We start from the raw sequence: 15,391 nt of genomic DNA, 5'->3' as shown, positions 1-15,391 counted from the left end.
TACCTGGTTTAAGGACCATGCTATCCCTGTTCTTAATTGGCCAGCAAACTCGCCTGACCTTAACCCCATAGAAAATCTATGGGGTATTATGAAGAGGAAGATGCAATATGCCAGACCCAACAATGCAGAAGAGCTGAAGGCCACTATCAGAGCAACCTGGGCTCTCATAACACCTGAGCAGTGCCAATAAGTAATTCAGGCAAAAGGAGCCCCAACTAAGTATTGAGTGCTGTACATGCTCTTTTCATGTTCATACTTTTCAGTGGGCCAAGATTTCTAAAAATCCTTTCTTTGTATTGGTTTTAATAATATTCAAATTTTCAGAGATACTGAATTTGGGATTTTCCTTAGTTGTCATTTATAATCATCAAAATTAAAAGAAATAAACATTTGAAATATATCAGCCTTTGTGTAATGAATTAATATAATCACTTTTTGAACGGAATTAGTGAAATAAATCAACTTTTTGATGATATTCTAATTATATGACCAGCACCTGTGTGTGCGTATGTATATATATATATATATATATATATATATATATATATATATATATATATATATATATATATGTGTGTGTGTGTGTTAGTGTGTGTGTATGTGTGTGTGTTGTATCGTCAGCAGGATTCTTTATTGAGAATGTGCTGTTCAGTCTCAAGTCCATCAAGTTGTATATACATTAAAGGGGCCATGCTTAGAGACAAAGACAAAGACAAAGCACCTGGGAGACAACCTTAAACAAAGCATGCAAATGAAGTATCCAGCCCTAATCCAATCAGCATAATTATTCAAAGAATGGGACAGGTGCACCAAAAGCTATTAAAGATAAAAGATGACAGTCTCAGTAATATGGCACATTTGACTTGAGAAAACAAGAAATAGCAGAAACCTCTTGCTAGCAACATTGCTTAACAGAATCAATCAATTGAGACCATCATCTTTACCTTTAATGCTAAATACAACGTAGGCTACTTCACCTCTGTTTTTTTATGTGATGTCATGTCAAGAAAAGGGTCAGCAGATCTTAAACCGATTCTTAAATTTGTAATCCCACATGTCAAGTGGTAGAATAAATGTAACTAAAAACAATGTAAAATATTGGTCATTTGAAAGTCTTCATGATCTTTCCATGTGTGTGTGTAATGAGATTTCATGAGGCAATATGAATTTGCATGATAGAAATTTATTGATTGGTGCAAAGCTCTAAATATTGCATTGCATAAGATAATGTTAAAACAAACGTGTTAAAGATCCAACATCGTTTCTTAATAAATACATTTTACTTACTATACAAATGTCTTATCAAACTTTGCATTGTCAAACATTTCAATATACTCTGCATTTATTCTTCATCAAACAGTATGACTGCATGCAGAAATGTTGTTTACTTTTTGTTGTATTTTATCTCTGGGGACAGCTTAATCTGCTCTGTTAGTCCGGTTATTTATTCAAGTATATAAGAAAGTTAATCAAATATCTACATCTTCGATACAAACTATAAAAGGGAAGTTTTGCCATGTGATATTATAAAGAAACATTTCAAATCACGGAGTTCACTGCTCTACCATTTTGACTTAACATCCAATGAGAGAAGCAGAGTACAGCATTTTCACTCTAGCACATCTCAGGTCTCTTGGCTGCCCGGCAGCGGAGAACTTTGAGGAAACTGTCAATTTTGTGGGAGTCCCTGCGGAAGCAGGACAACAGGAAATGGAAATTGACAAGTCGAGAGGTTGTATCATCGCCAATTTTGTTGCTGTAAAAAGGGAGAGAGGACAGGTTGTCTGAGGATGAGCCCATCTGTAGAGAAGAGAGAAAGGGACAACATATAAATAAACCCTGCTTAAACGGTGTATTTTATATTTATGTTTAGGCCTATATCTAAAGAAATATTCAAATTTACTTCATACTGCCCTCTTACAATAACCATGCATGCACAATATATGCACTGTGAGCTGTTCCTAAAAGCACACATACCTTGCTAACGACACGCTCCAGACCTGCACCCAGGCTGTTGATGTTGTCTTGCAGCTCTTTGGTCTTGCTGTTAATGGTGTTGCGTTCTGGATGTGCCAGGCTGGATGCTTCAGAGGAAAGGAAGGTGAGGGGATCGGACCATGCCAGCAACAGAGACCGAGCCAAAGAAAGCAACTCATCCTCCTGCAGAAAAAAATCAGATAAAACTTCATTCATTGCCCATCTGTTCTGCCTGTAATTACACACAAGACCACAAGAGGGAGATGTTTACTTATGATTGTCCCTGCACATTAAAGTTGGTAGGGTAGAGTGGGGGAAAACGCCCCCATAGTGTAAAATGCCCCCAGTATCCCACTATTCCCATCATAAATACTGTAGTTACCATGTTCTGCTCATCACATTTTTAGTTTTTCCATCAACTGAAATATAACTAGGGGGTTGAATAAAAATATTTGGACTTTATATTTAAAAATTACCTCGCATCAGCTAGCAAGTTAGCCAGCCAGTTAGCATCAGCTAACAATATTTTTTAAAGGTTGATTTTCAAAATGGTTCATTAATAATATACATATTTGTCTACTGTTATTTTGGCTTGTCTTTTAACTTTTAAGATAAAACATGATTGTACTCTGATTTTGCTGTAAACTTATAAAGCAAATTTCTTTGTTTTAGGGGCATTTTACCTGAACCACATTTGTCTTGGTACAAATGTAATTTTTGTTAAAAATCGAATAACATGAAAACTCTGGACATTTATCATACTTAATTATACTTATAATTTATGTCATTGTCACTGAAATCTAGGATAACTATTCTAGACACATTTAACTTTTGTTTCACAGAAAAAGTTACACAGTTCTTAAGGGGGGGCGTTTCCCCCACTGTACCCTATGAAACGGAAGTTTCAATTGTGACTTTTATATGCGAGTGAAACGGCTTCTCGAACAAGAAAAAAAATGTTGGGTCGAACTTAATTTTGTCCATTGCTGACTTAAAAATGTAGGTTCACGTAAAGCAATTGTGTCTTTACATGAAGACTTGGATTAAACAGCTTGATTCATATACCCCGGTTTCACAGACAAGGCTTAAGCTAGTCCCACACTAAAATGCACGTTTCAGCTGTTTTAATTGAAAGCAACTTGCAATGGCATCTTAAAATTTGCCAATGCCATTTTTTTATGTCAAGATGCACAAAAGTAATGTTTTATTCTAAGGCATGTTTATAAAAGCTACTTAAATGTCCTAATTAAACTAAGGCCTAAACCTGGATTAATGTAAACCCTGTCTGTGAAACCAGGCCATGGATTCTTTTATGTCTTTAAGAACTTTTTGAAGAGTCAAAGTGTTGAGTGAATGGATTTTCAAAAGAGGGACAGAAATCTCTTAGATATCTTAATTTGTGTTATGAAGATCAACAAAAATCCTATGGATTTGGAATGACATGAGGTCAAGTATGATGACAGAATTGTCATTTAATTTGATTTATTTAACTAGTCCTTTAAGCTAAATTTGGCTGAATAAAAAAAAGCTATTAGGATTTCAAATATTTGCGAGCTTTGTAAAGTATTTATATATAAATATATTATATTAACATCATATATAAAGTGTTTTGATCATGGGTTTTTGTATAGTTTGTTATATACAGTATGTTATATAAATTAAAGTATAATGATTATATAATTATAATTTAGTAATTACAATTAAAATTAAATTATTGATATTATGCTGTATAATATGTAATATTTGTAATTTAACAAATATATATATATATATATATATATATATATATATATATATATATATATATATACAGTATACATACATATATATATATATATATATATATATATATATATATATATATATATATATATATATATATATATATATATATATATATATATATATATATATATATATATATATATATATATATATATATATATATATATATATATATATATATATATATATATATATATATATATATATATATATATATTTACTGAATACAAAAATAAGATGGAATTGGAGAAAGTATTTTTACATTTTAAAAAGAGTAAGATGGATGTAGTAATGTGTGCTCTTACCGGCACTTTCAGGGCTTGGTCTTTGTCATTGGGAATTTGAAGGGAGGATGTGTGGCACATCGACGGACGGGGCATCAATACCCTCCCAACATGAGGAAAGTGAGAATCCTGTGGTCGAGAGGTTAATATGAAACAACCAACATCAAATCTATGAAAAAAAAACCCTGTTTGGATAAAACTGAAGTCAAAAATAACCCAATGGGCAACTGTCACACTCACAATGGACTCTGCCTCACTCCTCGGTGCACTCTCACTCACAAATCACATTACCCAGTATCCCTCCTCCGAGATCTATCTTGAGTTTTGCTGGGATGAGACCCTTAAGTACATTTTGGAGTGGGATGGATGACATCCTCAGCTAGATGTTACTGTTGAGTGAGGGTCATAGTTTCTTGGTGGACTTCATTTATTACACCCTGTGGGTTTGCGGATCTTCCTACACAGTGGAGGAGCAGACCCACCGGCCAATCTCCCTAGTACGAATATCTCCACCTCGGACTCCACCTCCTCCACGTCAATTGTTGCTCTGGCACTGCTTTGGACTTGTGGATCTCCTGCTGCGCCTCAACCTGAGGATCCATTGTCTTATTGGATCCATTGTCTTACCTGTAAACTCACCTGTGTCTTCAATAAACCTGCTTTGGCTTCTTTCCATTGTCTGAGTCAACATTACTGTAACAACATACACGCATACACATTTTTTACGAGGGTATTTAGTACTGACCAGGTCATTGGTGAGAGAGGTGCTGAGGGAGTGAAGTTTGTCTGAAAGTTGAGAGGCTCTTTCCAGTAAATCATTCAGACCGACACCATTGATTGAGACAAATGCACACACCAGGACAGTCACTGAAAAGAAAAGAGAAAAAGGAACAGTTAAACAGTATTGTAGTAGAGGGAGCTGAAATCAAGTAAGCATGAACCGAAAACGGAAAAGGGGATGTTACAATGGAGTAGAGATCAAATGTGAAGGGGAAAGGTTAGACTGAGGAAGATAAGGTTTGTTTACCTGCAAAGTATAGTCTAGATCCTTCAGCCATCATTTTAACTGGTTTCTTTATTCTCTTGCTTGAATCGTTCCAGTCTGTGTTCCTCTCTTGAGCTTTTCATTATATAGACCTACTCCTTTCATTTGGATATGCAGTACGTCTTACACTCCAGGTGTATTGTACCTAAACTAGTTCAATCCTGAAACTAATGAAAAACATTGTTTTGAGAGTTTGGTTAATCAATATTGATAAGCTGCTTGAGTAGATACAGGACACAGGAGGGCAAAATTCACCATCATTCACATGAAGTGCCAAATAAATAAAGAATTTTTTTAATTTTTAATAAAATACATTATTTCTTTTAATTACTGGATGGAGAAACTTTTGAATAGAGCTTATTTAAAGTGAAAAGGGGCATTTGGCCGTTTGTGTTTTTGTATTTCAAAAAATGTTTATAGTGTGATACAATAACTTTTGGATCTTTATGATATCTGAATGGAAGAACAATTGGAAAGTGAAATGATTTTCATAGACTGCACCACAATGGAGGTACCCATTCTGCACTCTTGCAGCCATGTGCCTTTAAAATAATGTCTACACATTACAGACCCTTCCCCCATGAGAAAACACTCATTTGTCAAGTCTTGCTGTGGACTGAGAGCTTTTATGCCCTTTTTGTTTATTTTCTTTTCTTTCCTGGTTTATTTATGTCTGAATATGCTGGTTACATCCAATTCTTATAAAAGTTTCCTGTCCTATGGCTCTCAGTTATGAATAAATGTTCTTCCAGTAACTTTAATAGAATGTTCATTCAAAGTTATTTGGTCTGTTCTCAAAACGTTAACACATTTTTTTTTATCTATACATTGTTCATGGAACTTTTTTCCTGAAACGTTTGTTGGAAGTTCGTTTAGCATTTTTAAGGCCTACTACTTGCTTCAGAATTGCTTCAGAGAACATTCAAAAGTATTTTCAAAATGATAAAATGGAATGTTCCCTTGGGGAATGGGAAATGAGCAAGGCACCTAACCCCCAATCGCTCCTCGGGCGCCACAGCAAAATGGCTGCCTGCTGCTCCAGGTTTGTGGGTTTGCTCTGTGTGTGTGTGTTCACTACTCAGTGTGTGTGCACTAACTTGACAGGTTAAATGCAGAGGACAAATTCCGAGTATGGGTTACCATAGCCTACTTGGCCTTCACGTCATGTCATGTTGTCTTAACGTTTGTATAACCAACAAAAACGTTTCTAAAACATTTTAAAAAATTACTGATTTTAATATTATTGGTGATTTATTGAGCCAGTTACAGTGCATGACCTTACACAACCTTGAAATGTAAAACTTCAAGGCCTTATGTAACATTTTATGTAAGATATTTTATGTTATTTTAAAATTATTAATTCTGTTAGCTCAAATTAGGCTACCTTAAACTATTTCCAAACTGCTCTCATATTTCAGGGAACTTACATTTCACATATTTTTAGGGAACTTATACATTTTAGAATTTATTTGACCAATCCCTAAAAACCTCATCAGTAGGCTAGACCCCCACTGCATGTATTGAAGGACAACATTTCCAACAAACAGCTTTATAGTAGGCTATTCAAGCAAGGACAGTATCGTGTTCCTGCATTATGGGGCGTTTCTTCTCCCCCAAAGACTCCTAGAGAAGGAGGCGTGGATCCAGTAGGCTTTCCAGCTCAACAATATTCATTTTGTTTTCCAGTTTACTCTCGCCAGATCCTTCCGGCCAGCAGATCCAGGTAAAGTAATTGGTTGACATTTCATGCAAATTTAATTAAATCACTTTAGCTCGTTACAGCATTGTAAATATACATGAATGGGAGTTGATTGTTTAGAGAACACGACGTTCTTTTAGATGCGCGAGCTGCTTTCAGTCATTTGTTCCTACAGGTTTGATGGCATAGGCTCTTGATTTAGACTACCCTCACCGTCGAGGTGAGTTGTTGCAGAGATCCGCTGAAGTTTCAGATATTTGGTAAAGTAGCCAATAGGTATGCCTAAAACGATTCAGTTGTTGCAGTTATAAGTAGCATACTCACTAAACATGCTCGTAGGTTATGTTGAATGCGTTTTAAAAATTAATGCACAGATAGGGAGCGTCCACCATTACGAATTTGACATTACTGAAACAGGCATTTTAGAATGCAAGCCTTAAAATAACTTGGTTTATTAAAAGAACATAATGCAATAATAGTTAACAAACAAAAAGAGAAATAAACTAAGGTGGAAAAATGACAATACAAAATAAAAAATAACAATTCACATAAATATATTGTAAAATAATATATAGCCTATACGTTTAAGTCCTGTAGTGTTGATTTATACGTTTACGTTTCTTGTTGTGCATCCAACCAAACCATTTGGTTTATTTGAATGGATTATATGGATTGCTTTTTAACTATTTTTTCATTTATTTTTTATTTTTTAAGTTGCCAGCCACCACCAGCATTTTTGATAATTTCCCCAAGTTGAATGAATATCACATATATATATATATATATATATATATATATATATATATATATATATATATATATATATATATATATATATATATATATATATATATATATATATATATATATATATATATATATATATACATTCACAAATAATATTCTAGCTTATACATTCTTATTTTTTTCTTATTTTTTTAACATTTTGGCCCCGGGACACGATGTCCGAGGCTATGCCCCGTGCTGCATGTGGTCCCACATTGGAAAAGCGGACTGTAGTGTGTGACTTACAATAATTTAAAGTGGAAGTTATACATTACTAGTACTTAGTATGTGATGCGCTCTTGTGGCTGGTGCTGCTGTCAACTGTTGTTTAGAAAACGTTTTATTTATTTTATTTTTATAATAATAAATTGGATGTAATTTAAATTCTGTTGCTTTTATATGAAAACATCTGGTGCTTGAGAAGCTGTGAAGCAGTGCACATGTCATGTAAACATGTTGCCATTAGGGGGTGTCCATGCACAGCTCATGACATAACACAACAAGCCGCTTTTCTGTGTCCAAATGCAAGTTTGTTTGCTGCATACTTTCCACTGTCTCATCGTACTTTGTTACTCACTGTGCTTTTTGGTGCAGAAAGAATCACAATTATTTGCTTTTTTGTGTTTGAATGACTAACACCTTTAAAATGTTGTCTTTGCTGAGTAAGGTTGAAGCCGATCACCGTTTGATCTCTTGCGCATGTACACATATGTGCACTCTCATGTTCCCCCCTCCTCCCTCCCCCGTGTACTATGTACACTCCCCCTCCCTCTTGCCAACTCTAACTCCCCATTCTCTCTTTTTCTTCTGCACATGCAACCACAGGAGCGCACAGAGCAGGCACGCATAAACACCAACACCAACACCATAGACCATGTCGGACTCAGAGATTGCAGCTCCTGCCGAGACCCCTGTCCCAGCATCCTGTGTGGCCATCAAGGCAGATTTAGACAAATGGTAAGTGACTGGGGTAGCAGTCATGTATAGTCCGTAGTCCTGGTCCTTTGCAACCCTGTATGGACCACATGAATATTTGTTAAATTCTGATTCTCCAAAATGTTGGTTTATTCCCACATAGCTTTATTGTAGCTCTAAAATAGTTAGGATTGTGGTGGGATTGATGATATTCAGTAAAATTATGATATGCTGTGTAAATTTTACATTGTGATGGCGATCCAAAATGGAGGGAAGGAAGGACCTTCGCGCAGGGGGATCCAGTATTTTTAATAAGATGTAACTTGATTAAGTTTTGTTAAATGGTTTGATTGGTGTCAGTTTTATTCAAGTTGGCAGCAGCAGTGGGGGTGACGGGGTTGCTCATTAAGAGCATTCTGGGGTTTTTCTTCAACTTCAGTTCTTCCTCACGGCTGATTGGTTGTTGGGAATGTGTCTACGTCATGCTTTGCCTCTCACTCGTCCTGCCATCCCTGTTTTCCCCTCTCAGTCTTCGCCATTTCTGTCCCTGCAGTCTCCCTGGGCTCGCTTTGTCATGTTTTAGGGTTGACCACTTAAATGAGAGGGAATTACTGATGTTTGCGAATGAACCTTTTCTCCGTTTTTCCTTGCCCTCCCACTTATGGGTTTTGTTGATTTTATATCCTCAAAATGAAGGGGATTGTGATGGCAAGTGGTGAATGTTATGTCTTCCCTACTTTTTATGGTTTCATTGTGTTCCCTTTCTCCTGATCATTGACACCAGCCATTGCTTAAGATGTATTTTGACCCTAATCCCCACACCCATTTACCCACCCCAAAAAAATGCAGATTGGCTGCTTTTGGTGTTTGTAGTGTCAACAGGCCTGGGCAGCATGAGAACACAGATAAGGTTGCACATACCCTGACCTTTGGTGTGCTAGGACCTGATAGGGTGAGGGTGTGGGGTTAAGAATTTGGTTGAATAAAGTGTCACTGTTCCATCTGAAGCTTGCACTGTCCATCACAATTACCTCCCTTTACAGGATATCAAACTAACAAAAATCCACTAATCCAGAAATGACTGGTGGACGGGCTGGGAAAATGCAGAAAAGGTGCATTTGCAAATATCAGTCATTTCCTCTAATGTGAGCAGTCAGTCACCTGTCAAACATGACAATGGCAGGCTGCAAGGACAGACATGACTAAGACTATCGGGGAACAAGATAGAAATGGCAGAACTGTTAACAGTTAAAACTCTATTAGCAGGTCAGTTTGTCAGTGACCTTTCTGTGATCATTTTGACCAGCATCTTGCATGTGTTGCTGACTAGCTGAATGTTTAACCTCACAGAAGGCCGGCCTTTAAGTAATGTACACCAAACTGCTATTTACAGCGTACTCGTACATGGTTATGCATAGATGTGTGTGTACAGTGTAGCCTGTTCTATTTACTGGATCATTTTACACCTGGTCTAAGCATGTCACGGTGGCCATCTTGTCTGTTTTTTTGTCATGCTACTCCACAAAGGGGATTCATCATGGGCTTTAAAACCAGAAGAAGATTACTGTTACAGGTTTAACCCCAGAAACCAGCAGTTATTCATTAGGAGAATGCAAGGTTGTGTGTTGTGGAACATGTGACCTTCAGATCTCTTTGACAATGTAAATTTGTGCATAGTGATGACCTTATGACCTTGAGGTGTTCTCAATTTTTTACTGCCTCAAAGTTTAACATATAGCCATTTTGTTCTAGTGATGTCTTTTCAACAATTATAATGCAAAGAAAAAAATTATATTTTACACTTAAAGCATTTCCCCCTCTCATTTGTTAGCATGCCTGTTCCTGTAGCAGTTGGAATGCATTAGTTTTTCAGATGCCCCCCTCAGGGTAAACAGTGTTACTCAATCTATCAATAAACAAAGACCTGTGGTTCATCAGAACAGGATGAGTTTTTTTTGTAGGAGCTCCACATGGAAATCTACTAATCAATTCCATATGGATTCAGAAGTTATTAGATTTTTTTTAGCTCAAGTAAAACTATCCAATTTTTAGAGTACTATTTCCTATTTGTTGTGTTTAGGATCAGAGCACTCCTGAGCCATGCCCTTTTTTTTCTTTTGCATTATATATGTGGAGGACTGCCATCATGTGAATAATTCAGTCTTAATTTGGGGAAGGTGATCATCCTCTTCCCATTTGTCTGTTCATTGTTGCTCTCATATCCCAGATTAAGGTGTTTCAATATTTGACTCCCAAATAGCACATTTCGGTTTATTTAATGCACTTTTGCAGGTATTTAACAAATTTGAAAAACAACGTATCTGCCTTGAAGGGATATTTCACCCAAAAATGTCTCATGTCATTCCAAATTGTTGGTTCTTTCTTTTGCAGAACACAAAACAAGATAATGTTGGTAATCAAACAGTTTAAATTACCATTGACTTCCATTGTATGGACAAAACAAAACAAAAAAAAGACTGAGAGATGTTTCTCAGAACATCTTCTTTTATGTTCCACCGAATAATGTAAGACATACAATTTGGGAACAATGTGAGAGAGAGTAAATGATTACAGAATGTTCATTTTTGGGTGAACTCCCCCCTTTAATACCAGCGTTTAAAATGTATTGCGCTTTTTCACACTTTTTAAAAGTGTTTCAATATTTGACTCCCAAATAAAAATGTCTTCAAAAATGACCATGTTCTGGTTAATTTAATGCAGACCAAAAGTGGTTTTCCAGTTGACCTAAAATGTGATCTCCAATTATTTATTTATTTATTTATTTTTTTTGTCCAATAGAAGGCAGGTTGTCTCCCACTGTTGATTAGTCTTGTTTCACAATGGTCCATTCTCCCCTTGCTTTTCCTCTCTGGATCCCAGAAGTATTAAAATGGCTGCCTATGAAAAGGAAATGCCCTTGGCCTGTGCTATCCCCCATGCATCCTTATACCTACGTCACATTAGAACCATGTCTGCATAAAGCTCTTAATATTTAAATTGACCAGCTGTGTGTTACATCACTGCTCACTGAGGAGAGGGAGAGCTCGCTTATGTCAGCGTGTGAGATGCAGCAGATGATCTGTGGGGGAGGAGACACTGAAATCGTTTTCTGAACAGGGGAGGGGCTCTCTCTGTCACGACATCTCCCTCTTTTAGCAGTAGGCATGTCTCTTTTTCATTACCTGTTTGCTTTGTCACGTGATTCTAGGGCTCTCTCGTTCAGGCGGATTATCTGCCTCCCTCTCTTCGCATTGCTTTTCCCCCTTCGCGCTGTTATTCCAACCCTCGTTTTCGCTCCATCAATCTAATACAGTGTGTCAGTGTCTGCCATTGTTTGGTGTGGAGAGGCTCAAATAATCTCACTCGCACAAATGCATACATACTGTCTCATTCAGTCCCAGCAGAATCCGGCCTGTTATGAGCTCACATTTTTTATGACTAAAGACACAAGTAAAGTTATGTAATATGTCTTTACAGTGTTTACAGTTTACAGGACCTATTCAGTCTTGTGTGCTTCAGAGTGACAAATTGTATTTTGTCAGCATTTTTTATGTTGTTGATGTGAATCAGTGTGTGTATAGGCCTATGTGTGCTGGGGTAATGAGCATGTGTTCTGTGTGTTTCAGTGTAAAGGAGAATGGCGAGGAAGCGTGCAAGGAGCTGATGGAGGCGTTTGCTGCCTGTGTGAAGAGCAATGCTGAGGCGTCATGAGGAGCTCAACATGCAGGAAAAGTAATGCATATTAACTTGCTTCATTCCCCTCTACTTTGTCAGATGTATATGTTATGTCAGTTCAGCCGGTGCATTGTGTACGTCACAGTGTTGCATACACAGATATAAAATTATTATTTTCTCCAATAAGATGAAAAACATGATTGAGACAACTTTTTTCAATTTCTTTTAAATTCATTGGATTGCAAATACATATATATAGATCAATATGGGACTGATATATTGTGCATCGCTAGATAAAATAGAGTTCAGTCGCATTGTTGAATTTTGTAACTGTCATTATCATATTTGTGTTTGTTCTCAGGGGTTTACTGCACTGAGTCCTCCACCTTCCCAGCATTCCCTGTAGCTCATGGCACTGGACTAAATGATGGGGTTTGGGGTTTGGCAGCAGAGACCAAACTTGCGTCTCTTACCTTCTCTACTACTCATGTGAAGCTTACATGGATTCCTCCGACCACCAACCCCCCCTTCCCTTTTGTGGCTGATTGTATTGACCTGATTTGTTGACAGTTTGGAAGAGCTCATGATTTGATGTAAATGATGTGTCTCAGATGCTTACGAAATTGAATAAAGATTTTAAAATGGTTCAACATTTAGTAACGGAATTTGTTTCTCAAACAAAAACGGCTCACATTAACTCAGCAGATCCTAATGAGTCCCTGTGGTTTTGTTTATATACAAGTTCAAACCTTTAAGGTGGCTGCAGTGAAGTGGATTAATTTGTAGGCAAGGATTATGTAGATCTTTGTAATGGGTTTTGGTGAACTAAAGAAGGAGATTAAGCTTCCCAATGTCGCTAATACTCTAAACTCCTCGCTTTTGACTCGTTTGACACACAAACGCACCCACTCAAATCCTAAACTGTACTGATCTCATCAGTCAATCAATCAGATCTGAGGCATTTTCATGAGCTGATCTATTAGCAAACAAGCCAGCTATAAGTGTGAAGACTTGTTCTATAACAAGACAAACAAAATCCTCAGGGTTTGGACTATGTTCACACATGCAGTAAAGGCTTGTTGTGTGTCATTTAAATAGTTCAAAACAAGAAATATGAGCTAATTAACAATGCAAAAGGATTGCCACACCAATTCCACTGCTTGCATAAGCAGAGAAAATTCTGATTAGTTGGATGTTGATGTCCATGAAGGACTGCTCAAATGTTGGGATTGTTGTTTGTGAGTTGAATGAAATCATAAAAAAGTATATGAATAATTTGTATAGAAAATAAAAGAATAGAAGAAATAAAGAAGATATTTTCTATGTTTATCTGCATGTCACCATTAACTTTCATCAGAACCATGCGTGAACGTGAATGTACTGTTCAATAATTGAAATAGTAACTTAAAATCTTAAACATGTTAGGACTAAAAGCTTCGGCTGACAAAAAAAGTTATGAAATCCCTGTTCTGATACATGAATTGTGACATTGGAGGGGTGTCGATGTGAAGCAAGTTTGTTACAAGTAGGCCACAAGTTTGTTGTGAATGATGGTAATAAATTCGTTTTGCATAAATAATCTTATTTCAGTCATCTTATGGCGCTATTTACAAAAAAGCTTAAAATGCAAGTTAAGTTAATCACTACCTTTCACGGTTTGCTTTATGCAAAATAGGCTAAATGTTATAGTTTGTTTTCATGCATAGCCAATAGCCTACACTAAGAACTAGGCCTATATTATTTTCCCCACTTGAATGTGGCTTAGCTGTTAGAATGGGGTAATTTTTAAATTAATTTAACCTACTTAAATTAGGACTATTTTATGTCATTTTTGTCCCATTTTAACTAAATAAACTAACTCCTTTTTTAAACACTTTTAAAAAAGCCTGAATTTTTACATTCAGCCCTATATTTGGAGATCCTCTTGCGGTTCGTGTTTAAAAAAAAGGCGCGGCTTTACTTGATCTCAAGACGTCGCTATGGAAACAGAAAAAGCAATCACGCCCAAAATGAGCTTCTCTAGGCCTAGTTCTTGTGAAATGTATTTCTTAATTTGCTATTAGTATTCTCCACACTGCAAAAATCCCTGTTTATTCAGCTAGGTTTATGTAAAATATCGGACAATATTTGGTTTATAATAGTTGGTTTGATTTCCTTAAATATGGGACGAGGCCGTGTTTTACGGGACTGGGATAATAATATCGAATGCCATACTCGGATGAAAGCTTCCCAGGTGCACTTATGCCCTGCTTTACGGTTGTCCTACATTCGTTTCCATTTTAAAGTCGACATGAACACCTGAACACCAATACATTGGCCTATCGAGGAGGAGTGGTAACAGAGATGTTTTCGGTTGTGAACTTGTGATAAACTAGACTCTAGGTATATTAAAGGGTGTGCTGTTGCTTGAAGGTCTGCAAGACAGGTAGGAATACACAACTTCGTAAAGCATGTAGGGAGGGCGCTAAATGTGTTAGACCTTGAGAAGTTGTGTGAGGGAAAATATGAAAGTGCTGAGTGAGTTGAATGTCACTTGTTGATTGCAATCACATAACACATCAGAAAAACCGAATCTAGTCAGAAGATGTGACAACTTTCAAATGTGCACCCTTGAACTGACTCAATATGTAAAATATATTGAGTTTCATTGAGGCGCAGGGGTTTTCAAACTTTATGATGCCAAGGAAGGACCCCCAAATGATGAACCTTTTATGCGGGACACTAGGCTATAGGCTAGTCGGCTATATTTACAGTTGCAAGAAAAAGTATGTGAACCGCTTGCAGAATCTAAAAATGTGAATAATTTTAACTAAATAATCATACAAAATGCATTATTTTTTATTTAGTAATGTCCTGAATAAGATATTTTACATAGGGTATTTTTTTTTTTTACATATAGTCCACAAGACAAAAAATATTCTGAATTTAATAAAATGACCCGGTTCAAAAGTTTATGAACCATTGATTCTTAATACTGTGTGTCCTTCCCTGGATGATCCACAGATGTTTTTGCTGTTTTGTTTTGTGATGGTTTTTCTTGAGTCCCTTGTTTGTCCTGAGCTGTTAAACTGCCCAACGTTCTTCAGAAAAATCCTCCAGGTCCTGCACCTTCTTCAGGTTTCCAGCATCTTTTATATATTTTAACCCTCTCCAGCAGTGTATGATTTTGAGATCCACCTTTTTACAATTGAGGGACTCAAACACAACTATTAAAAAAAGTTCAAA

General features: G+C 36.5%; 1 protein-coding gene and 1 long non-coding RNA gene across 3 annotated transcripts; one reads left to right on the top strand and one right to left on the bottom strand.

Annotated features, from left to right (window-relative positions):
- Positions 1–1,614: 1,614 nt before the first annotated feature.
- prl (prolactin) lies at positions 1,615–5,107 on the bottom strand (the record flags this gene model as incomplete). Its single annotated transcript, XM_079823720.1, has 5 exons — positions 1,615–1,800; positions 1,978–2,160; positions 4,068–4,175; positions 4,792–4,913; positions 5,074–5,107. The coding sequence occupies 5 exons, from the start codon at positions 5,105–5,107 to the stop codon at positions 1,615–1,617; spliced, it is 633 nt and encodes a 210-aa protein (XP_079679846.1).
- Positions 5,108–6,720: 1,613 nt separating this feature from the next.
- Positions 6,721–14,034, top strand: LOC307124062. Of its 2 annotated transcripts, XR_013816238.1 has the most exons (4): positions 6,721–6,814; positions 8,402–8,533; positions 12,118–12,223; positions 12,528–13,450. It is a non-coding gene; the product is annotated as an uncharacterized lncRNA (long non-coding RNA). The 2 variants fall into 2 exon arrangements; XR_013816237.1 differs by lacking the exon at positions 6,721–6,814 and having other exon boundaries at positions 8,380–8,533; positions 12,528–14,034.
- The last annotated feature ends 1,357 nt before the right edge of the window (positions 14,035–15,391 follow it).

Source organism: Gobio gobio (genome assembly GCF_949357685.1).
Source record: "Gobio gobio genome assembly, chromosome: 1".
In the NCBI taxonomy this organism is placed as follows: Eukaryota; Metazoa; Chordata; class Actinopteri; order Cypriniformes; family Gobionidae; genus Gobio; species Gobio gobio.
The sequence above is the reverse complement of the archived record's forward strand: the minus strand, read 5'-3'. Positions and strand labels throughout refer to the sequence as shown.